The sequence below is a fragment of the Octopus bimaculoides genome, chromosome 1, assembly GCF_001194135.2.
Source record: "Octopus bimaculoides isolate UCB-OBI-ISO-001 chromosome 1, ASM119413v2, whole genome shotgun sequence".
NCBI lineage: Eukaryota > Metazoa > Mollusca > Cephalopoda > Octopoda > Octopodidae > Octopus > Octopus bimaculoides.
Window position 1 is genome coordinate 145,451,287 of NC_068981.1, and position 22,749 is coordinate 145,474,035.

Consider the following 22,749-nt stretch of genomic DNA (forward strand, 5'->3'; position numbering starts at 1 on the left):
GTGACCTCCGACGTGATTCGAACACGCAGCCCGCTGAGCTGCAATTCCCACTTTCCTATACTGGTGACCCCCGACGTGATTCGAACACGCAGCCCACTGAGCTGCAATAACCCACTTTCTTATAAAGTGGTGATCCGACGAAGAGACAAACGCAGCATGGACTCTGGACTACCAACTTATAACTGGTGAACCCGACTAAAGAACAAATGCGGCCATGGAGACTGAACTACTAACCAGCATCATCGTCATGACCAACACGATTCTACGATTACTACGCCACCAACATCTCCAACCATAGTCAACACGACTTACTACGTATTACCAACATCAACAAGCGCGGTTCTGACACCTTCGGTGCTTTTAGCGGGACTCACTTCGTTGCAAGCATTCGGTGTAGCTTCCAGTTTGAGAATGATATTCTCCTTCCCCGCTACTAGTATTGACGGTCCAGTCAGAGGTCAGATATTACTTCTTCACCTCACAAAATAATTATTATTCTAAAAAAAAAAAAAATCCACAAAAATTTATAAAATAAAACAGATATCTTAATTTTGCGCCAAAAATCCCTTATGATAAACATACTACCCTTAATACAGAGTAAAAAATGGAATTTTTCCACGGTACAAACAAATATTACTAAAATTTGACAAAGTGGCACTTAAAAATCGAAGATCACCTGCCGGACCAGGCTAAACGACCACAGTGTAGTGAAGCGTAGTGAGAGAGATAAGTCTTCCCCAACTGAGCACATGTGTAAAGAGATCCAAAAATTTCTCTAACATATTATGTAAGTTAAGGTTCGAGCTCCAAGTGTGTGTGTTTTTTTTTGTTTTTTGTGCATCGAGAGCTGAAAGCCTTTGCTATACTACTGCATCTTAAGAATGTATTATATCATTTCAAATAAAATATACTATCCGAAACTGAGCGCATTTGATCACCATTTTACAAAATACTGGCTTAAAGGGTCTGAAGTAGTCAAATATATAGGCTAAGTCTTCTATCGCTTTCGCTAAATTAAATTTAATGCAATGGTCTTCCTGAAAGACCGTTGTATGGAGTTTAATTAGAAAGCCATTAAAATAAGCAGAGTTTTGCTTTATTACAATTCTACTCACGACCAGGATGCATTATAGAGGGACAGATTGATCTTGACAGGTCAAACATTTTATCGCTTAACTATTAATGATTACAGGCAAAGTAAATTTCGGCGGGATTTCAACTACATTTTATATTGTGTACAAAATTTTATGAGAATAAAATCATTTTCAAAATTTTATTGACTAACGATTAAAAAACAAATTAATTGATTTTTTTAAATTTTAAAGAAATGCTTTAAGCGTTCTCATAATGGTCTGACTATATCAAAGGGAGACTACTGATAGAGCACTTGCTAATCGTCAACTGTCACTTCGCCACCGCTCAATAGTGTTTTCATTTCAAATATTCCTTAAGTGGTTCATTCCAGCGTGTTTTTTTTCTTCTTTTTGAATGCTAATAAACATTTAAAGATTGCGCTTATTTATATCTGCATACCACTTATTTGAGTTGTTAAAATTCCACCCAAAAATATCAAAATTATGGCCGAGGAAGCTGAGACAGCACCCGAGACAGAATCAGAAAATGAGACAAAAATCATAACAGTTTTTGGTGCCACTGGCATGCAAGGTGGGTCTGTTATTAGAGCCCTGTGCCAAGAAAGTTCAAAGTTTAAAGTAAGAGCAGTAACAAGACATCCAGACGGAGAAAGAGCCCAAGAATTAAAAGAGTTAGGTACGTTATTGTGTTTCATTTCACTAAATGTTCGACCAAATTTAATTTGAAGCAAGCTGTTCAGTTTTTTAATTTCGTATTTTTAACCAAATTCAAATAATGGGAAAATATAATCAAAATACTTCTTATATATATCAGAAAAGACTGAACTTTAATTTTTTATAAATGTTTAAAGTGTAATAAATAACTGAAAGAAAAACATTGATGTCGCAAATGAAATTTTAAATCTATTTACACTAAAGCCGTTCTTTGTCTCCTGCAATATCTTTGTTTGGGATATTCTAAAGAATAACACTAAAGAACACAGAATAATGTCATTCATCACTAGACAAAAAAAAAGCTTTTAATCATTAATTTGAGATATGTGAACGTTTGCCACTCTATAATTATTGTAGAATTTTGTGCAATTTATATAGTTTCAAAGTTACGTATTTTAATTTAATTTTTTTTTTTTTTCGTACAAGTTTTACATTTTTCTCACTTTTCTTTTTATCTCGAACTTTTGCCATGATAAATAAATATTTTGACACAGGGGATACAAATCTGGCGAAAATGGTTTACAAGTGCGAGTTAGCTTGTCAGTTGGGATATATCGACTTCTAATGGAAGGCTCAATGCCACAAACGTTATACATAAAAAGCAATGAATTAAATATGACTCAAAAGTTGACTAGTATTTGTTTTATCGCCCTCAGAAGTATAAAAAACAAAGTCGACCTTGGCGGGAATTGAACTTGAGCGTAAAAGGAAAGTAAATAATCGTTTCTGTGGCACATTTCCCTTATCAGGATTTGTTTTAGGAAGACAACTATTGAATGTTTTAGATATTTCCCTAAAGCTCAGTTCCTATGTTCATAATAAGTTGATAATTAAATGTTATTTCCATTTATTTTATCTATTAATTAATACCATATAACTCAGGACAACCTGCCCCGTGATCGGCGATTTGAACTGGCTATCCTACCCTATTCGCTTAGTAAGGAGGGGTGTGAAAATGAAACCTGTCTAATGGGCAAAATCCCTCAAACAGAGAGACCCAACGGCCAACCATATTTTGGGGGAAAACACTACATAATGATACAGATAAATTGAAATAACATACTATTTAATGGTTGATGAGAAGAGAGATAAGTGAGGTGGGAGTGCTGAAGTGGAGTGATATGAAACCAGCCACCTCCAAGGAGCAAAGGCTATTCATTAGCAGTGTTAGAAAAGACAAACTGAGGAGTCAACGTGCCTGTAAGCCAGAGGCTGAAGGGTGTCTGTAAGTGATTTTTATTTCCATCTGTTGAGTGACCTTTCTAGGATGTCTGTGTGCGCAGCAACAGCACCATCCCAGATGTGTAATACTCCATTGTGAGTTTCACCTGAGGTTTGTAGAGTATTAGAGTATTAATAATTGTTGAGACTGAAGTATTATTTGAAGAGACAGGTTAGTCTTAGCAATGTTAAGGATGTGCTTTCACAAGGAGAGATCTTCATTGCTAGTGGGGCCTCGCATTGGAAGCAGTCATGAGGGCTCCTGTTACTTGTTAATGGGATTAGGTATAATGTTTTCTTGATATGAGTAGTGTTTGTACATTCTTTTTCTTTTGAAAGAGATACTGTTGGTACATTCCCATTAGAAGATGTTTAAAAACTTTGACCCTAGAACTAGTGAGGTTTAGTGTGTGGTGTTTTGGTTATATTTCAATAATGTATGGTTTGAGAATGAAGTATAGTTTGTCGAATGTTGTTACATGTGACAGCATGTGGGTGATTGGTGAAGGGAAGGAATGAGTCCAGGACAAGACCAGGCCCTATAAGCAGACCAGAGTTGATGCAGTGTATGACAGAAAGAACTTCATCAGCACAAAACATGATAGTACATTCTGATCGAAAGCTATTAATAATAGGTTGTCTAGTCAAGGCTTACTTAAAGTTAAACCACATCAGCAACAAGAATTTAAAACAACTGCTTCAGTCCTTCAACTTTGTTTGGTATTTTTAGAAATTATTTTTTAAGCATAGAAAATTTAATTGTAAAATATTTTAAAATAGTAGGGTGTAGTTTTATTTTATTGATCCCTGAATAACAGACAGTAGAGACAGCCTCAGTGTAATTTGAAATCCAAACACAAGGGGACATAATTAAAAATTGTTTAGCACATTACTGAATCTGTTAGCTTCTGGTCTTTATCATTGTTATTTTATATTCACCTTTCCATGATGGTATAGGATGGGCAGGTTGTCAGTCTAAGTCATTTCTTGTCTGGAGTTACTGCCTTCATAGATTCCAATTTTGGCATGATTTTTATAGCTGGATACCTTTATTAATGCCAGCCATTTTACACAGTGTAATGGTTGCAAATTATTAAGGCAGTAGTACTAGAGACGCTGCATTACCCCCAGCACAACTAAGATATCTTCTTTACCCTGTATTCTCCTTTTTTCCAGGCATCATCACTGAAAGAATGAATAGAAGAGAGAGTGATGGAAAAGAGAATGAGATAAAAGGGGTGGTAGAAATGGAGTAATGGGAATAACAAAGTGACAGGACAGAGTAATGAAAGAGAGCAAGTGATGGACGTTTATATGCTGGTTGTTCATGAAGAGATTGAATAGAAAAACAGCGTGACTGGTATGATGGGGAAAGAGAAAGTGATATGAAGGTAACAGGTGTAAGTGAAGAGGAAGTAAAGTAAATGACAGATAAATAGATGTGAACAACAACGAGCAATAGTAGAAGGATGATTGTGAGAAAGTGATGAACTCCAATAAAGATGGTTGACAATGCAAAAGAGAAAGCTAGTGATAGCTAGCAATAAATATCAATTATATTTATGAAAACCTGTTTTATTTGTAATTTGTGGAAAAGTAACTTCAGTAAAAGCATCAAGTGTGGTGTTAAATTGGATGGGGTGTCAGATTTACCACTCTAATATTGAAACATAGTTTCTCAAGAAAATTAGGGATCTTGACTTCTAACAAATAGTAACCAAACTTCCATCAAATTTTAGGAAAGAAACGAACACACTGACTAATAAGAAAATCTTGCCCACTAAAGAGATAGCTTAATCACTGCTAGAATACCTTTGATCATGGGATTGTTTGCTTGTTTTAAGCTGACCACATTTATAGATCTAATTCATGTTTATTATATCATTATAATTTTACATATTCAAACCAGTCATATCTAACCCAAATATTCTGTTTTATGTTGAAACTGGCCAGATTTGGCCTGTCACACATGCCCTAAAGTGTCATTTTAAAATATATATATACTATCATCATCATCATCATCATCGTTTAACATCTACCTTCCATGCTGACATAAGGGGATGGTTTGACAGGAGCCAGCTAGGTAGAAGCCTGCACCAGACTTCTGTAACTGTTTTAGCAGGATTTTTACAGCTGGATACCCTTCCTAACACCAACCACTCAACAGAATGGACTTAGTGCTTTTTATGTGGCACAAGCACAGGCGAAGTGAGTTTTGGTGAGGTTTTTACAGCTGGATGCCCTTCCAAATGCCAGCCACTTTACAGTGTTGACTGGGTACTTTTAAGTGGTACCTGCACTGACAGGGTCACCAAGTACTTGCAGGACAAAAAAAAAACTCTTTTGAGAAGGGAGGGGACATTGGAGGAGGTGATCTTGTGTCAGATGATGAAAGGTTATAGTTAGGCAGAGAGACAGAAACAGGTGTCTTGCTGTAGAGGAGGTACAAAGTTACCTGGCCAGAGAGAGAGGGAGATCAGAAATGAAGGCAGAAACAGGTGCAGTACCGCAAAGGAAATACATGATTACCTAACCTGAGGAAAGTGCAAGAGAAGGAGAGAGAGGAAGACAGCAGGATAGAGATGGTGACAAAGTGCCGGGCATACACAGTGATACAGTAAGACAGGGCATGGGTAGAACAGGTCAGAAGCTAGCAGATAGCAGTGATACAGTTGCACAGAGCCAAGCGGACAGGATTGGGGAGTGGGAAGTAAGCCGAGTGCATGAAGTGGAAATGTGAGGAAAAGAAGAGATGTAGTTTGGTTTGTTGTGGTAGAGTGTGTGAGAAATTTTCCTAAGTGTTTGTGGGACACATAGTACTTCTAGAATTCAGTTTCACTGACGTGAGTGGATCTTCTCAAGAACTTCATATGGCTAGACGTCTTGGTCCATTGTCTTTTCCTCCATGAGGTCTAACATCCTGAGATCAGTCCTTACTACTTCATCATATGTCTTCCTGGGTCTCCCTCTTCTGCGGATACCATCTACTTTCAGTGATCGACACTACTTTATGCAGCTGTCCTCATTCATATGCCTCACATGTCCAAACCAACGTAGTCTTCTCTCTTGCATGCTACATTGGATTCCTCTTATGCCCAACTTTTCTCTCAATACATTTGCACTTTGTCATACATGTATACTGATGTTGTACATCCAATGGAGCATACTACCTTCATTCCTCTCTAGTCTATGCATGTCATCTACATTCAGAGCCCATGTCTCACTACCATGTAGTATAGCCATTTGCATACAAGCATCATATAGCCTACCTTTCACTCTGAGAGAAAGTCCTTTTGTTGCCAACAGAGATAATAGCTCTCAGAACTTCCTCCACCCAATTCTTATTCTAGAAACAATACTTTCAGAAGATCCTCCACCATTGTTAATTTGGTCACCTAGGCAACAGAAACGATCTACAACCTCAAGAGAGCTTCTTGAGCATTAAGACGACTTACCTGTTAATCTACCAATGATTCCACTGCACCTCATATCCATAGTTTACACTGGGTACAGCGAGTGGAATTTCTTCCAACTCCTTTCCTACATATTCAGCAGAGCCATTTACCCGACAGAAAAAGAGTTTTATCTTCTTTCTTACTAACAACTTTGGTCTTTACTAGGCTAACTTTAAGGCCCTTTGATTCCAGGTTTTGTTTCCATATCTGCAATTTCTTCTCCAATTCTGCTGAAATCTTGAAGCTATGAGATGATGCATGACTAATTCAAAACAATGTGAATAAATTAGCCTTACATTTGAGCGTTATCAGAATGCCAAAAGCTTAAATATTTTCCATTTTTTTGCATGTGTTCACAGGTTGTGAAGTAGTTGAAGGAGATTATGAAGAATGTGACTTGATCAGAGACTGTCTAAAAGGAGCATGGGGATGTTTTGCTGTCACAGATTACTTTGAAACAATGGATAAATCTTGTGAAGTGCAACAAGTAAGCAATATCAACTTTTCCTCTATGTATACAGTTCTCCTCCTTTCATTTTGCTGAGGATCAGTGTTGTTAAAAGCATATATGGGAGCTTTTCTGTAGTCACTCAAGCCAGCTAGAAATATCACTCAGATGTTCTTCACTTCACATCTGCTGTCTTTAAGTAATAAGGAAACATTCGACCATATGATATTATAACACATGGATGAAAGTTATTATGGTCACTGATTGAACACCTTTTGATTACAGATCCATTCTAAAGGGGCTGACCTAGAACTCAACTGTAAAAATACTGTATGGTATTAAGTCATCCTTTGGGAGGAATAATTCTTGGAATTGAAAATTATAATTATTGGATTCAATTGGTTATTGATAGGGACAATACTTCTCGGCCAGTTCTGCTGCATGGTACCTTGGGCAAGTGTATTTTACTAGAGCCTTGGGCCAACCAGATCCTTGTGAGTGGATTTGGCTGACAGAAACTGAAAGAAGCGCATTGTGCGTGTATGCATGCGTCTTTGTTTGCTCCCTCCACTGCTTGATAACTGGTGTTGGTGTGTTTATGCCTTCATAACTTAGTAGTTCAGCAAAAGAGACCAATAGAATAAGTACCAGGCTTCCAAAAAAAACAAAAAAAAAGCACTGGAGTCAATTCTTCGAACTAAAATTCTTCAAGGTGGTGCCCCAGCATGGCCACAGTATAATGACTGAAACAAGTAAAAGGTAAAAGATAACAGCTGCTTATATTTGAAGAAATTTTATGTCTCAAATATTTGATGCAAAAATATTCAAAAACCTTTTGCATTTAACTTTGCCTTGCAGCACAGATGTGGCTGTGTGGTTAAGAAGCTTGCTTCCTAACCATGTCATCTTGAGCTCAATGCCCCTGTGTGACACCTGAAGTAATGTCTTCCACTATACCCTCGGGCCAGCCAAAGCCTCATGAGTGGATATGGTAGACAGAAAGAAGACGCTTGTCATATATCTCACCATGTCAAGACAAGTACATAGAAACACACACAAACACAGGCATAAACATTACACAATATATATATTTATGTATTTGTATGTACCCTTGTATTGACATCACACGATTATTATATATTAGCATCATCATACAAGTTATGGTGTTTGTTTCCAGTGTTCCATGAAAACCATGTCTGGTTATCTTGCCTGGAAACAGGTGAGGGTTGGCAACAGAAAGGGCATCCAGCCATAGAAAATGTCTCAACAAATTCCATGTTCCCCATGCAACCCTGGAAAAAGTGGACATTAAATGATGATGATTGTCTTTTGTATGTTAAATATTTCATGAGTAAATTTTTCAGAAACATTTTGCATCTAACTTTGTCATGGTTTCATGTATATATGAAGATACAATAAAAGAAATCTATTCTATAATTCATTGTTACTCTTTGCAGGGGAAGAACATTATAAACACATGTTGTGAACTGAAGGTTAACCATGTTGTCTACAGTGGTTTAGAAAGTGCAGTTCGCATCAGTGGCCTAGTGTGCGATCACTTTGATGGCAAAGCTGAAGTTGAAGAATATATAAAAAATAGCGGAGTTAATAAGTACACCATTATCCGACTACCATGGTATTACGAAAATCTTTATGAAAACACTCCTCCACAGAAAATATCAGAGAATAAGTATAAACTACGTAAGTAACCAAAACCCATCAGCTATAAAATTCTTTATTCGTTTTGTATTTTATTATATTTATATATTGTTGTTGTTGGAACTCCATCGCTTACGACGTCGAGGGTTCCAGTCGATCCGATCAACGGAACAGCCTGCTCGTGAAATTAACGTGCAAGTGGCTGAGCAATCCACAGACACGTGTACCTTTAACGTAGTTCTCGGGGATATTCAGCGTGACACGGTGTGACAAGGCTGACCCTTTGAATTACAGGAAGTAAGAGTGAGAGAAAGTTGTGGTGAAAGAGTACAGCAGGGTTCACCACCATCCCCTGCCAGAGCCTCGTGGAGCTTTTAGGTGTTTTCGCTCAATAAACACTCATAACGCCCGGTCTGGGAATCAAAACCGCGATCCTATGACCGTGAGTCCGCTGCCCTAACCACTGGGCCATTGCACCTCCGCTATACTTATATAATCACCTTGTAATTGTTGCTGTTTCCATGAACTAATGGACCTCCTCACACGAGCCTGTATGTTATAAAGTGTAAATTGTATTGGTCCTTCAGAGAATTCTGAAGGTTAAGATTTTACATCCAGCCAAATGGCATAAAGATTTGTATCACTCAATATCTTTACTTATTGTCTAAGGTCATTTAAGCCTGCCATATCTAGCCCAAATATTCTTGCTTTATGCACAAACTGCTCAGGTAGAACTCTCAATTGACAATCTGGCCCTGGGAGACGAATTCTCAATGCACAATACCATGGATGTCAAAAAAAATTTTTAAAACCTTGAGCTGCAGTTCTGTTGTGCCTTCTTCAGTCGTGGAGATGGAGGGCTCTTCCATTGTGACTACTGCTGCTCCATCTCAGGGCCCAACTCTCATCACCTGTGATGACCCTTGACATGAAGGCTTGTTCATCAGCAGCATACTGACAGCGATCTTCGACACAATGTTCTTGCTGCTCATTAGTTAGTAGGCGGGCGAAAAACTTGATAGAGATTCATCATGTTTAATTCAGACCAACACCAGCAATGTCATTGATCATCCTCCAACGATCCTAATGCAGAAACTGTTAAATGTTCTCCACATTTCAATGGGTGATGCTTATGGCAGGTCTTCCAGATCGCTCATTGTCTCCCAGGGACATACTTCCACTTTTAAAGTGCCCATATAACTCATTACCTCATTGCCAAAGCATGCTCAATGTATTTTTAGCAGACTTCACCAATTTAATGCCAAATTTCATGTTGGCTCTTTGTTCCAACTTCAACAAAATTGCAGACTACAGTATACACGTGATCACAAAAACACAAGTTTTATAACTTGCAAAGTAAACACAGTGATGTCACTCGGTACACAACTAGCTTTCACTGCGCATGCAACCATGTGCTGCCATCTGTTGGTATGCTATAGAACTAGTCCAGTAACTTTTTGACACCACCTCATAGCAGTGCAACAAAAGAGACTGATAGAATAAGTACAAGGCTTTTAAAAAAACAAAGTACTGGATCGATTCATTGGATTAAAAATTCTTCAAAATGGTGCCCCAGCATGGTCAGTGTTTGTTTTCATGATCAGTTATAATAAAAACAATTTTACTTTAATCCGAAACTTAATGACACTAACTTTGGGCCAGGAAACTAGCCCCATGTGTCCTAGGGCTTGAGACAGCAATGTCCTGAGTATTCACTCTGTTACTTGGTAATAAATACTTAGTGTGTAGCACCTGTTTATATTTTCCCTTTTGGGTTCTAAATTACAATTCTGTACATTTTGTTTTAAATTTTGGATTCAGTCATAAGCTAATAAGGTTCTTTATTATTCAGCAATTCCAATTGGCAACTCTTATATGTATGGAATCAGTGTGGATGAAATTGGTGAATGTATTCATTCAATATTCATGAATTCAGAGAAATACCATAAGAAAACAATTGGATTGGCAGCAGATCAGTTCCTTATACATACTTGTTGTAAGATCCTAACAAAGCATCTTAGTCCACTAGAATTCGTCCATGCCCAGGTGAGTGAAATTAAAAATTTGATTTCTATTTTATGAGTTCCTGAGTCAATAGAACTACAATAAGGTGTCTTAAATATTTCATTTTATCCTGTGATACACTGATGTTTGTGTGTATGTATAGGTAAAAAAAACACCTTCGGTCATGAATGACCATGAGATTGCACCTAGGAAGTTCCCCTCCAAGTAACAAGTCTGGGCAAGGTTGTTTATGGAAGATCAGTAGTTGCCCATGCAGACCAGCCTCTTCTCTCCACACCACCAATGTTATCCAAGGTAAGGCAAAGGCTGATACAGCTTGGCACCAGTGGTATCGCAACTCATTTCTACATCTGAGTGAACTGGAGTATTTTGCTCAACTCAACACACAGCCCTGTCCAAGAATTGAACTCACTGCTTCATAATATATATATATACTAGCAGAGGCACCTAGTACTGAAATTTTTCCTTATATATCGGAAGAAAAATGCAAAGAAATTTGTTATTCTAAATTCTTCAATTGGAAAGTCAATTATGCATTCATAATACAAAAGCAAAAAATAATAAAAATGAAAACTTTTATGTAGGGAGATAAATTTTATCACATATGTTGAAGGCAATTACATAAGAGCTTCTGAGTAAACAACATTCATTCTCTGGTTTGGAGCATAGACAAATAAGTCTTGCAAACTACCAACCCTGGAGCAACCAACATAAAGTTGACCACGGGAAAAGCAAGGCTCAATTAAGTGTAAGCCAGTAGATTTCAAAGTCTGACTTTGAGCTTTATCAATAGACATTGCGAAGCAAACTTGCATTGGGAATTTTGTTCGTTTGAACGGAATGAAAATGTCTTTCCCAGAAGCACATACAGTAATGATAGTAGCTTCTTTCACATTAGGTAATAATCTTTTCACAATCAACCTTGTCCCATTGCATAATTTAGGACTCCTACCTTCAGAAAAAGTTTGTGGAGTTCCAAGTTACTCAAGAGAATTAAGGAACTCTGTTGGATAATGGACAGCTTTATTTTCAAGGACTGAATCAATGATTTGTACTCCTTAATGGAAACCCCTTTTGAACCTGTATAATTCAAAATGACGTGAACAAATAAGCACTGAATTCTACTGATTAATCTGAACACTAATGGGCTAAGTCCTCATCATGTTTCATCCAAAGTTGTAGGGGACTGCCAAGTTGACACATGTCCGGTATAATTGCAAAAAGGTTAGTTTCCTTGGAGAATCTGATACTTATGCTTCAGAAAACTTTGTTGATAGCACGTTTCTATAAGTTTCACACGTGTGACCAACTACCTCCTCAAATCTTAGAATACTTGGCTTGCAGGGAACACTAAACTTTTGCAAGAGCGTCAAGTGTTTCCTTGTGCCATTTATTGTTTCTTCAGGTGTAATAATTGGCTAATTGTGGATAAAGGAGTTCTCCAGTTGTAAACCTGTTTGTTTTGTAAAGGTTTTGACTCATTCTTGTCACTAACTCAATAATTTACTTCCCACCACTATCTCATTGACTCTGGCTACTAGTTTATCCTGGCTTACAATTGAATCACTCATGTAAACTTAAGTTATTCAGCTTCCCTGACACTTGCAGGCCATGTCTTGTTACTTGTCAGCAGTCGTTCTACTACTAAATAAATTAGTTATACTTAAACTGCATCTTTACTGTTACATTGACTTTCCACATTACTTACCTATTGCTTTAGTAATGTGCTAAGAGGCATCAGTTATATTGTGCAAGTATGTTAATGATGTATATGGAGGTGAAGACAGCTGCATAAATGCCGATCTCTAATTGTGAATGTTGAACTTGTTTTAAACGGGGGCCACTGTTTCAGTTATACACATATTCATTGACTTACATTTCAAGAGAAACGATTTGCATATGGACTGTAACAAAAGTTGTCAAGCAAAAATCTGACACTGCACTCAGTAACAAGCATAAGGACTAGGTTATTCCCCTTGAACCTATGTTTCTCTTATTTAGTTGAGTGGCTACAGCTCTCTTCATGACCCATTATAGCTGAATTTAAAACCTTTGTCTACTTCCAGATTTCTTGTGATGAATATGAAGATCAGAATCAGAGTATTCCAGGTGTAAAAGAGCTGTCAAATATGTTCCGGTTTTATAAGCAAGCACGCAGTGACCGTAATATAGAAGAATCTCGAGAACTGAATCCTAAACTTTCAAATTTGGATGACTGGGTGAAGCAGAACAAAGAGAAATTGCTAAAAGCCCTTGAAGAAAATGATAAACTAACTGCAGAGAGCTAGTTTAATCACCTTGACTGGTTCTCAAAAAGAAAAGGCATGTAAAAATATTTTGTGATGCCAATAAAAACCCAAAAGTGTTTTTATAAAAAAATTTTATAGATATTTATATATACAAGTCCAGATCTTATCACAGAACGGAATAATTATTCACTTTCGGGCTCCGATTTTATTTTTTTATTTTTCTTTTTCTTTTTCTTCTTTTTTACTTCTGTTGTGTCATCTTTATCTGTAAAGTAAAATATATTTCATATTAAAAGAATATCAAAGGTAGTATCCAATTCATAGAACAACGAATATCTGAATATTAATAATACAAGTAGCTTTGGAAATAAAAAGGTTTGCCATCAGAATAGGGTGATGGATAAGTGTCATCATGAGCTTGACACTTCAATGGATAAAATTCATCATCTGACATCCTTAATTACAAAGCTACCTTCCAAGATCGAAATATGAAGTAACCTTTTAAGCAAATATACATACCAGCCTCTTCTGGTTCTGATTTGACCTCTACCTTCACTGCAAGTTTAAAAGAAAGTAAATCAATTATAAATAATTTATTAGCAGAATGTAGCACTGCTATGGGGCAAATTCAACTTGGAAATGCAAGACTAAGTTTCACTCCAGAAATATTAAGAGAATAATGTCTACAGGATTCAAAACTGAAGTCATTCCATTTATTTGTATTACTAGTGTATGCCTCACCCTGAAAATGTATTCTGTACACATTTCTTGCTCTCTTACGTTAGTTTTGTGTTGTTTCAAAATAAATAGTGCAGTATCTCATTTTCACATCCATGACAGCCAGGTTGCACAAGTCTATTTCAGTAACCTTCTACATACTCTTCTCTTTTATGAGATGGAACACACATGCATCACACCTCCAACCCCTACAATCCTCTGCTAATGCTTATTTTCTCTATCAGCCTGCCATGCTTTATTATTTCTGAATGATAATGACCTTATAGAACATGTCTAATACCTATGTTTTTTTTACCATGCAACTTCATACACAAAGCAGTCAAAATGTAACATTCATGATGGGAAAGACATACCAGTTGACAGGTCCATTGCTGCCATCTAGGATTTAAGTACCTAAGTGACTTCACTAACTACCCCTTTAGCATTTAAACCGACCATACCTAGCCAAATAACTCTACATGCTTTAATGTTCAAACTGGCCATCAACCCTGTCATTCTAAAAATAAATTATCATATCATCAAAATCTCAAAGCAACAGAATAATGCTTGATTAATTCAAAACAATATAAATTAATAAGTATTACATTTGACAATGATCTGAATACTAAGCAGTTAAACCAACCGTATCTAATTTTCCAACTTTTGTAGATCAATAACTGTTTTCAAATTGAATGAAATATGCTGTTTTAACCCTTTAGTGTTCAGATTACTGTCAAATGTGTAGCTTATCTTCACATTGTTTTGAATTAATCATGCATTATCTTGTAGCTTCAAAATTCCAATGTGATATTTTAAAAATAAACTGACATTATAGGGTACACCTAAGAGGCCAGATCTGGCTAGTTTAAACATAGAACAGGTAGAATATTTTGGCTGGTTTAGGTGCTATCATCATCAGTTAACGTCCGTCTTCCATGGGATGGTTCAACAAGAGCCAGCCAGGTTGAAGCCTGCACCAGCCTTCTGTGACTGTTTTGGCAAGATTTTTACAGTTGGATGCCCTTCGGAACACCAACCACTTTACACTGGACTGAGAGCTTTTAAGTGGCACCTACACTGACAGGGTCACCAACTACTTGCAAGACAAAAAAAAAACTTTATAGAAGAGGTAGCATTGATGTAGGTGATGATGAAATGGTTATAGTGAGACATACAGGTGTCTTGCTGTAGAGGAAGTACAAGGTTACCTGGCCAGAGAGAGTAAGGTCAGGAATGAAGACAGAAATAGGTGTGCTACAACACGGAAATACAGAGTTGCCCAACCTGAGGGAGAGGCAGGATTAAAATACCTCATTATTAAGCTAGCCCTTGAGAAATGGACTAGCATTGAATTTTAGAAAATTGTAATTTAAATCACTTTAAGACAGTGAATTGGTGGTCTCGAGTGAGTTTATGTGCAAAATGCTGACGGCTTTTAGGCAAATACATATATGCAATAGTATGTTTGAGAGTTTTCCAGCGTGAAGTACAATAAAACTATACTCCCGAGGATAGCAATCAAGGTTTTTCTTTTGGCATTTCAGTCTCACAGTTGACAGGATCTTCAACTGTTAAAAATAGAAATGCACCCAATTAAAAGAATGTTTTTTGTAATTTAATTTTATGGTGGAGCTTCTGCACCCTATTCTTCAAAATACTTTTTCCTAATCTTGACAATATCCGCCAACCAGAGCTTAACCTTTTAGCCTTCAGGTTACTCTGTCAAATACAATGCTTACTTATTTATTCACATGCATTTTCTCTTAGCTTCAAAATTTCAAAGAAGTGATAGTATAATCTTTAGAATGATGTTGTGAGATAGGTGTGAGGAGCCAGATCTGGTCAGTTTGAAAATGGAAGTAGACAGAATATTTGGGCTGATTTAAATGTTAAATCACTAACATCACATTTTTCAAGGCTTTTCTCACCAATTTCTAGATATTGGAATTACAACCATACTAACATTTATTAACAAGTATCTCTAAATGAAGATTATATACTGAAAGAGAAATATCTCAATTACCAGATTCATCAACTTTTCTCTTTTTGGAAGATCCGCCTTCTGTCACAGTCTCATCCAATTTTCTCTTTTTGCTCTTCTTACTCAATGTGGAATCTTGGCCTTCGTCATATTTCTTAACAACACTGCAAAACGGATGCAAAATTTTATAACCTGAGGTTAAAAAGTGCAACATTGAGATTTAATAAAATCATCTTTTTTTTTAATTAAACTTGTTTGCAATCTATTATATATTAAAATTTAAACATAAAAACTTTTTTATTGTTTCACAGAGCCAACTTGTTTCAGGTGAAATGAAAAGAATGCAAGTTCTTTATTTCAATTTCAATACAACTGCCCCTTGGTTGTGTAGTGGTTACAAATAAATCAATGTTAGAAAAAAGTGCCCTCCCCCATGTTCCCTCATCATTTGATGGTGCTGTGTGTTGGACTTAGTTACATTCCAAGTTTAAACAGCAGCCAAATTCTATTCTTTGAAAAGCAATAATAAAACAAATGCCAGTTCTGAATTTAAAATGCTGTCCAAACAATAAGGTCAATATATTCAACTATACAATCTAAAAAGAGCATCACAGTAAGGTTGCAATCTTAAGAATGGAATCAATAATGGAAAAAAAAAAATCCTACTAATAATTCACATCAATGCTGTCCAAAAACTAAGGTCAATATAACCTAAAATCAACATACCTTTTATTTTCATACTTATCAAATGTTTTTCCTTTTCCATGCCCACTTAGTCTCCGTGACTGCAAAACAGAAATAAAATAATGAAAAATCAAAATACTGAAGGCCTCAAAAGATTTCAAAGAAACACAGAGAAATTCATAATAAAATAAGCACTTACATTGCCTTCTTCCATTAACTTTAACCGTTTTTCTACTTTCGCTCTCTGTGCAATTCCTAATTCAGCACTATCATCTTCGCCAAGTGCATCATATCTCACAGCTAAGGATACCTTAGCAGCAAGGGAACGTGAAATCTGAAATAATTACTCAATTTTTAGACTTGGCAATATAACCAAAGACCAACTGTATGTAAAGAAAAAATTTACTTTTATTTCAAAGAAAGCCAATGAGTATTACAATATCATTTAACCTTTTACAGCCCCAACCCACCTCTGAATCCAAGATATAAAACCAACAATGACATTTAACTTTTTATCATGTAAACCAGCCATATCCAGCCCAAATATTTTACCTAAATTATGTTCAAACTGGTCAGATAAGGCCTCTCACACCTACACTATGTTATTCTAAAAATAATGAGCCATATCATCAAAATCTCAAGCAATGCAAGATAAATCCAAAACAATGTAAAAAAGCACTCAGTACACTCAGCAAAGTGATTGGTCTAAGGAAGGGCTTCCAGCTGTAGTAAGCAAACCAAAAGTTCGGAATCTGGTGCAGCCCCTGGCCTTGCCAGTTCTTATCGAGCTGTTCGACCCATGTAAAACAGACTTTAAATGAAAATGATGATAATGTGAATAAGCACTACATTCGACAGAGTAAATCACCATCATCATTTAGCACCTGTTTTCCATGTTGGCATGGGTTAGACAGTTCGACTGGAACTGGTAAGCCAGAGAGCTGTACCAGGATCCAGTCTGATTTTGGCTTGGTTTCTATGGCTGGATGCCCTTCCTAATGCTAGCCACTCCAAGAGTGTACTGGGTGCTTTTCACATCACAGGTGCCTTTCATGTATCACAGTCAGGGATGCTTTTTACATATCACCATCATTGAGGAGAGGGGCTTGACTGCTAAAAGGCTAGGTTAGGATCTTTCATCATAATAAGAACCCATTTTCTAAGTTATTTACCAACACCTATAAATCAAAAGACAAATTCTTTCAGAGTGAAATGGTGCATTTCATTTATTTAGTTGCCTACAGCAGGTGGAATGACTAAAGACTTTACTTTACTATATATTGTCTCCATTTCTCCTTGATAATATAGGTTGCATACTCATTCTTACACATGTATAGAATAAGAACGATGGTCAATCATAAAAACAGTCAACCCTTTCGTTACTAAGGCAGCTGTAGCCAGCCAAGAATATTATTTGCATGTGTCACCAAGCAGCCACAAATGGTTGAAATAACTTCATCATATTTTTCATGAGAATTTCAGTGCAAATCTCAATAGGACATTTGTGAAAACATGATTACACTGTAAACAATTGAGTTACACTGTTCAACATCTCAAGATGTAATTTAATGGGCAAACCTTTCCTCCTAAATTTGTAGCCTAAAACTTACTGAGCAGCATAGAGATAGAATTAAGGAGACATTTGGCAAAATGCTGTGTGGCATTTGTTAATCTCTTTACATTCCAAGTTCGACATCCAGGGTCACTAAAAGTGCCAGTTAAACACTAGTTTGTTGTTAAAGAATTCCACTTCCCACAAGGACCTGTACCTACATTAGGAGATTACTGCAGTCTTTATATTCAAAAAGATATGTTTGATCTGGCTCATTTTCAACCCCTTTCCATCTTCTGTGCCTAATACAAAATGCAATAAAATAACTTACCCTTCCTTTTAGCTTCGCATTTGTCTGTGAAACAAGTGCTGCATGATAGATAAGTCCATATTTAGGGGTATCATGCATCGACTTAATTGCTTTAAATAAAGCTTTTTCAGCTCCTAATATCTGTACAGTAGAGGACGGATGTTTTGCCAAGGTTAGAAGAGAACCTGAAGTAAATGTAGAAAAGAATAACAACTATAACACAGTCAGAAAGTCATTGCAATCTCAAAACAAGAACTCACTAGCTTCTTGCAGCATTACATAATTAGATGCTAAAGAATGTTCAAATGAAACTAAGCAATTTAAACTGGTCACATCTGGCCTCCTGCTTTATGTTCAGATGAGATAGATCTAATCTCTCACACCTACTCTTACAATGTCATTCTAAATATAGACAATAACATCATCAAAATCTCAAAACTATGAGATAAGACACGATTAATTCACAAAAATAATAAATAAGCTTTATATTTGTCAGAGTAATATGAACACTAAAGGGTTAAATATGAACTTCTATTAAGTTGTAAAGAATATATTAGTGCTCGAAATTTGTATAAGGCTATATATGACTTGCATTGTTGGAAAGACAACATAGAAGTCAGATTCATGAAAATAATCCAATAAAAATAGCAGCCATTATCATTATTGTTTAATGTCTGCTTTCCATGCTGACACAGGTGGGATGGTTTGACATGAGCCAGCCAAGCGAAAGCCTGCACCACAATTCTGTGACTGTTTTGGCAGGATCTTTACAGCTGGATGCCCTTCCTAACACCAACCACCCAGCAGAGTGAATGTAGTGCTTTTTATGTGGCACATGCACAGGCAAGGTCAGTTTTGACAAGGTTTTTATAGCTGGATGCCCTTCCAAATGCCAACCACTTTACAGTGTGGTCTGGATGCTTTGTAAGTGGCACTTGTACAGACAGGATCACCAATTAAGTCCTAGGGTCAATAAATTAATGCTATTGAATCATAAGACCACATTGGTTAAGGTGGTCCAAGATACACACTGCATGATAAAAAATATATACTGGTCAAGGCTTGAATCACCTTTACCCTTTAGCATTCATATTACTTTATCAAATGTGAGTGATTCTTATTTCTTCACACTGTTTTACATTAATCATGCATTATCTTCAGGCTTTGAGACAATGTGATTTAGTTTTTAGAATGACATTAAGTAGGTATGAGAGACCAGATCCACCCTCTTTGAACATAATGCATGTAGAATATTTGGGCCTGATATGGCTAGACTAAATGCTTAACAATAAATCCCAAATTTGACAAAAACAACCTACCTGCATGTGCTATCAATCTGGCACCAACATGTTCACCTACAAGGACTGTAAGATTCGGTGCAATTGCCACCATGCGATTTTTTAAATAATCAAACAATGTCGCTCGATATTCAGAGATTTCTATGATCTGAAATACAAAAAAGGCCATTATTAATAAAGAGAATGAAATAAAAAAAACAATACTCGAAATGCAGACAGAGTAGCTGATACATTGCAGCTAAATATTGACATTTTCAAACTGGCTTTTGGTGCTTCATCATGGTTACAAACAGCAAGAACTTTTACTGATTGTAATAACTGGGTGTTTTTTTTTTGAGGGGGGGGGCTTTTTGGATGTGATATAGCATAGTGTTTCCAATACAATGCTAGAAAGGCCGTCTCAGTATTATTTTTACTTTTGTCATGGTGAGAGATAGCATTTTCCTGAATCTTGCTTTTAACTTAGGGCAAGCATTTCTGTTTATTTCTATTTTCTTCTTGCAGTAAGTTCATCTCAACCGAGACACAAAGTACTGGACGAGTACCCAAGACAGAATGAATAGATATATGTGAGTACTTGCATATTTAGCCAGACATGTGAAATGGGAAGCTTCTTACACTTGTGGTGATGATGATAGCAGAACTTTTTTTTTTTTCTGAGCTGTAGTTGATCTCTGCTACTACTTTGAGAGTTGCTACTGTATTTGCAATCACTACTAGACTGGAAAAATGTAAAATATGAGTTGCTTGCTCAAGATCAGAACACACAGCCAGGAATCAAACTTACAAGCTTACATTTGTGAACTGAATACTCTAAACTTATGTGCCTTCACATCAACCATCTAAGGACATAAATGGTCTTTCCAACAGACTTCTGCAGTTTCTATTTGCTCAATTCAAACCTATAGTGGAAGGCATTTGCCCAGATGTTGCACAATGGTATCAAATATGAAACCACATAATTATAAACTTAATTTCTTAACCACATAGCCACACCTAAACAAAAAAGTAAAATCTTCACCTACCTGTTTACATAACTCTTTAATATTTCTAATATCCTCATCTGTTATTTCAGTGCCCATTGATATTTCTGCTGTTACCTTCAGTTCCTCTTCAACCTCTTCAGGGAGAATGGAAGAAAAGTCTAAATTTGCAGCATTGGTCCTATCACCTAAAAGGGACAAAAATTAGGAATTGCAATCAAAACCTAGTACAATAGTGAAACAAAGTTATCACAAACTACATAAAACACACAAGAAGAAAAAAACTTACCCATTAAATCAACAACTTTAGCAAATGCAATATTATCTAGGACTATTTTAGATAATTCTGGAAAATGCCAACCATACCATTCCTTAGCTCTCATTACATAATTATTGAGTTCTTTGTCTAAATCATCAAGGAGTGCTGCAAGAAATATAAAAAGTCTATAATTAATTTCAAAATATACATTTCCAAAAAAATCTACATGTAAATCAACAATTAGCACATCCATTCTTATTAAATTTTTTGTTACCATAATTCTATTTAAACACTTTGTTCCAGTAAATGTTCAAAATAATGAAAAAAATTAATAAAACAGCTTTGTCATTATTAATCTGGAATTAACATGAAATTATTAAGGGAAGAATTTAACTTAGATCACTTAGGAAGTTTATATTGGAGAACCAAGGGTGATCTCAGATTAGTATCAAACAGATTTAACTATTAAAAAAATTAAGAATTTTACATATATACCTAATTTCTAAAAGTCTAAGTGCATTGTTTAACATTTTTAGTGCCATTATTTCTGTTGAAATATCATTGTTTTAATTATTTTGCAATTAATGAAGAATTTAGTAAAATAAACTGGGGTCTGGATCAAATAAGGAATTTTGATGGAAAATTTTAACATGCTAAGTTTGTATTGTGGAACCAAGGATGATTGTGGACAGGTTGGTATGAAAAATGCTAGACTAATATTAAGTAGAATACTATCAACTTGATCATTTGTCATGGTCAAAACACACTGGTTTAATATTTACTTACTAATTGCTTGAACAATCATCGTGTCAACTTTATCAGGACTGAACTTCAGTTTATATCTTGAGAGGCTGCAAACGAAAATTAAAACAATAACTACCAAGATAGGAATACACCTCCATTGCAAATACATCTCCAGGGAAACGTCTAATCTTTACTCAACACATAATTTTAATTTATGTATCTCTAGTATTGTGTAATTTAAGAAAAATTAATTTCAAGCATTGCAAAGTCAGGATATTAACCCTTTTGATACCAACCCAGCTGAAACCGCCTCTGACTCTGTAGTACAAATGACTTGTTTTCATAAGTTTTGAATTAAAATCTTCCAAGGCTTAGTCACAATTTATGTTCCGAACATCAGCTTAATGATAACTAAGTTATTTTTCTAAATGCTGTTATATTTAAAATTAATTGAAAGAAACAGAGAATCTCAAAATCAATACAATAAGAAAACATTTAACAATTATTTTAAATTTTTTCAAGATTAAAAAAAATAACCAGAACTAAAGATCCAACCAAACTGATCATACGACTGCTAATTTGCGAGTTTGTTACAAAACTTTCTTCATAACCATGTAAAAAGAAAAACCTTTCGTTATGCTTGTTTCTCAAAATATAACCCACAATCAGAATTCGGAAAAATTTCTACGTAAGTATTAAGCCAATGTCTCAGTGGTAGTGACGAATAACAGATTCATCAAGGTAAATATGTTTATTGCCTTCATCATAGACTCTGGCGTAACAACTTACAAATGAAAAATACAAGAAGGGATAATTAACCCTTTCGTTACCGTATTTATTTTGAGCTGCTGTTTCTTTCAATTAACTTTAAATATAACTAAGAATTTAGTAAAATAACTTAGTTATCATTAACCCTTTCGTTACCATATTTCTAACCAAATTACACCCCTTATGTGTTTCAATTAATTTCTAACATAATCATAAATTTAGGCTGGTTTCATTAAACAACTCTAACTTTTTTATTTATCAACATATTAATGTGATTTTTGGAAGATAATTTAACGAAAGGTTCTCAACCAATTCTATACCAAAATTTTTGTCACAAAGTGACTTTAATTACAGGTAAATTCAACAAAATATAAAATTATTTTAATTTTTGTTCAAACATCGCTATAGAAAATGGGTTAAGCTAATATTCAATTGGGTATACAACAAAATATTATTATAGAAGAGTTGTGCACATTACTGGATTTATTACTGTCTCTTTTGCCAGTATAAAATTAAAATCCAGAGCAGTACCCAGTATTTGATTCACAAATCTTTTCCAAACTTTGATCCCCCATTTTGTGCGCTTTC

At 35.7% G+C, this 22,749-nt stretch overlaps 2 protein-coding genes and 1 non-coding gene across 4 annotated transcripts in view; 1 reads left to right on the plus strand and 2 right to left on the minus strand.

Moving 5' to 3' along the window:
- The first annotated feature begins 119 nt into the window (after positions 1 to 119).
- Positions 120 to 13,073, plus strand: LOC106868137 (nmrA-like family domain-containing protein 1). Of its 2 annotated transcripts, none has more exons than XM_052971192.1 (5): positions 120 to 457; positions 6,844 to 6,971; positions 8,390 to 8,633; positions 10,444 to 10,637; positions 12,683 to 13,073. In XM_052971192.1, exons 1-5 carry the CDS (start codon positions 412 to 414, stop codon positions 12,902 to 12,904), a joined length of 834 nt encoding a protein of 277 aa, XP_052827152.1. In that variant the 5' UTR covers positions 120 to 411; the 3' UTR covers positions 12,905 to 13,073. The 2 variants fall into 2 exon arrangements, with proteins under 2 accessions (XP_052827152.1, XP_014768756.1); XM_014913270.2 differs by lacking the exon at positions 120 to 457 and adding an exon at positions 1,261 to 1,770.
- The window catches only part of LOC106868126 (nucleolar protein 58), a 16,349-nt gene continuing 6,579 nt past the window's right edge, over positions 12,980 to 22,749 (minus strand). The window contains exons 6-15 of the mRNA XM_014913260.2: positions 21,436 to 21,500; positions 20,680 to 20,814; positions 20,433 to 20,578; positions 19,429 to 19,555; positions 18,131 to 18,294; positions 16,447 to 16,581; positions 16,290 to 16,348; positions 15,606 to 15,727; positions 13,385 to 13,420; positions 12,980 to 13,130 (exon numbers count right to left, since the gene is read on the minus strand). Of these exons, the coding sequence (XP_014768746.1) occupies positions 13,048 to 13,130; positions 13,385 to 13,420; positions 15,606 to 15,727; positions 16,290 to 16,348; positions 16,447 to 16,581; positions 18,131 to 18,294; positions 19,429 to 19,555; positions 20,433 to 20,578; positions 20,680 to 20,814; positions 21,436 to 21,500 (1,072 nt within the window). The 3' untranslated portion in view covers positions 12,980 to 13,047. The remainder of the gene's footprint in view (positions 13,131 to 13,384; positions 13,421 to 15,605; positions 15,728 to 16,289; positions 16,349 to 16,446; positions 16,582 to 18,130; positions 18,295 to 19,428; positions 19,556 to 20,432; positions 20,579 to 20,679; positions 20,815 to 21,435; positions 21,501 to 22,749) is intronic.
- On the minus strand, positions 13,244 to 13,317 carry LOC128250151 (small nucleolar RNA SNORD83). Its single transcript, XR_008266272.1, has one exon. It is a non-coding gene; the product is annotated as a small nucleolar RNA SNORD83 (small nucleolar RNA).

Coding starts and splice junctions, on each gene's coding strand:
- LOC106868137 (XM_014913270.2), top strand. CDS start 1,578: ATGGCCGAGGAAGCTGAGACAGCACCCGAGACAGAATCAGAAAATGAG. Junction 6,972..8,389: donor AATCTTGTGAAGTGCAACAA/GTAAGCAATATC, acceptor TACTCTTTGCAG/GGGAAGAACATTATAAACAC. Junction 8,634..10,443: donor AGAGAATAAGTATAAACTAC/GTAAGTAACCAA, acceptor TTTATTATTCAG/CAATTCCAATTGGCAACTCT.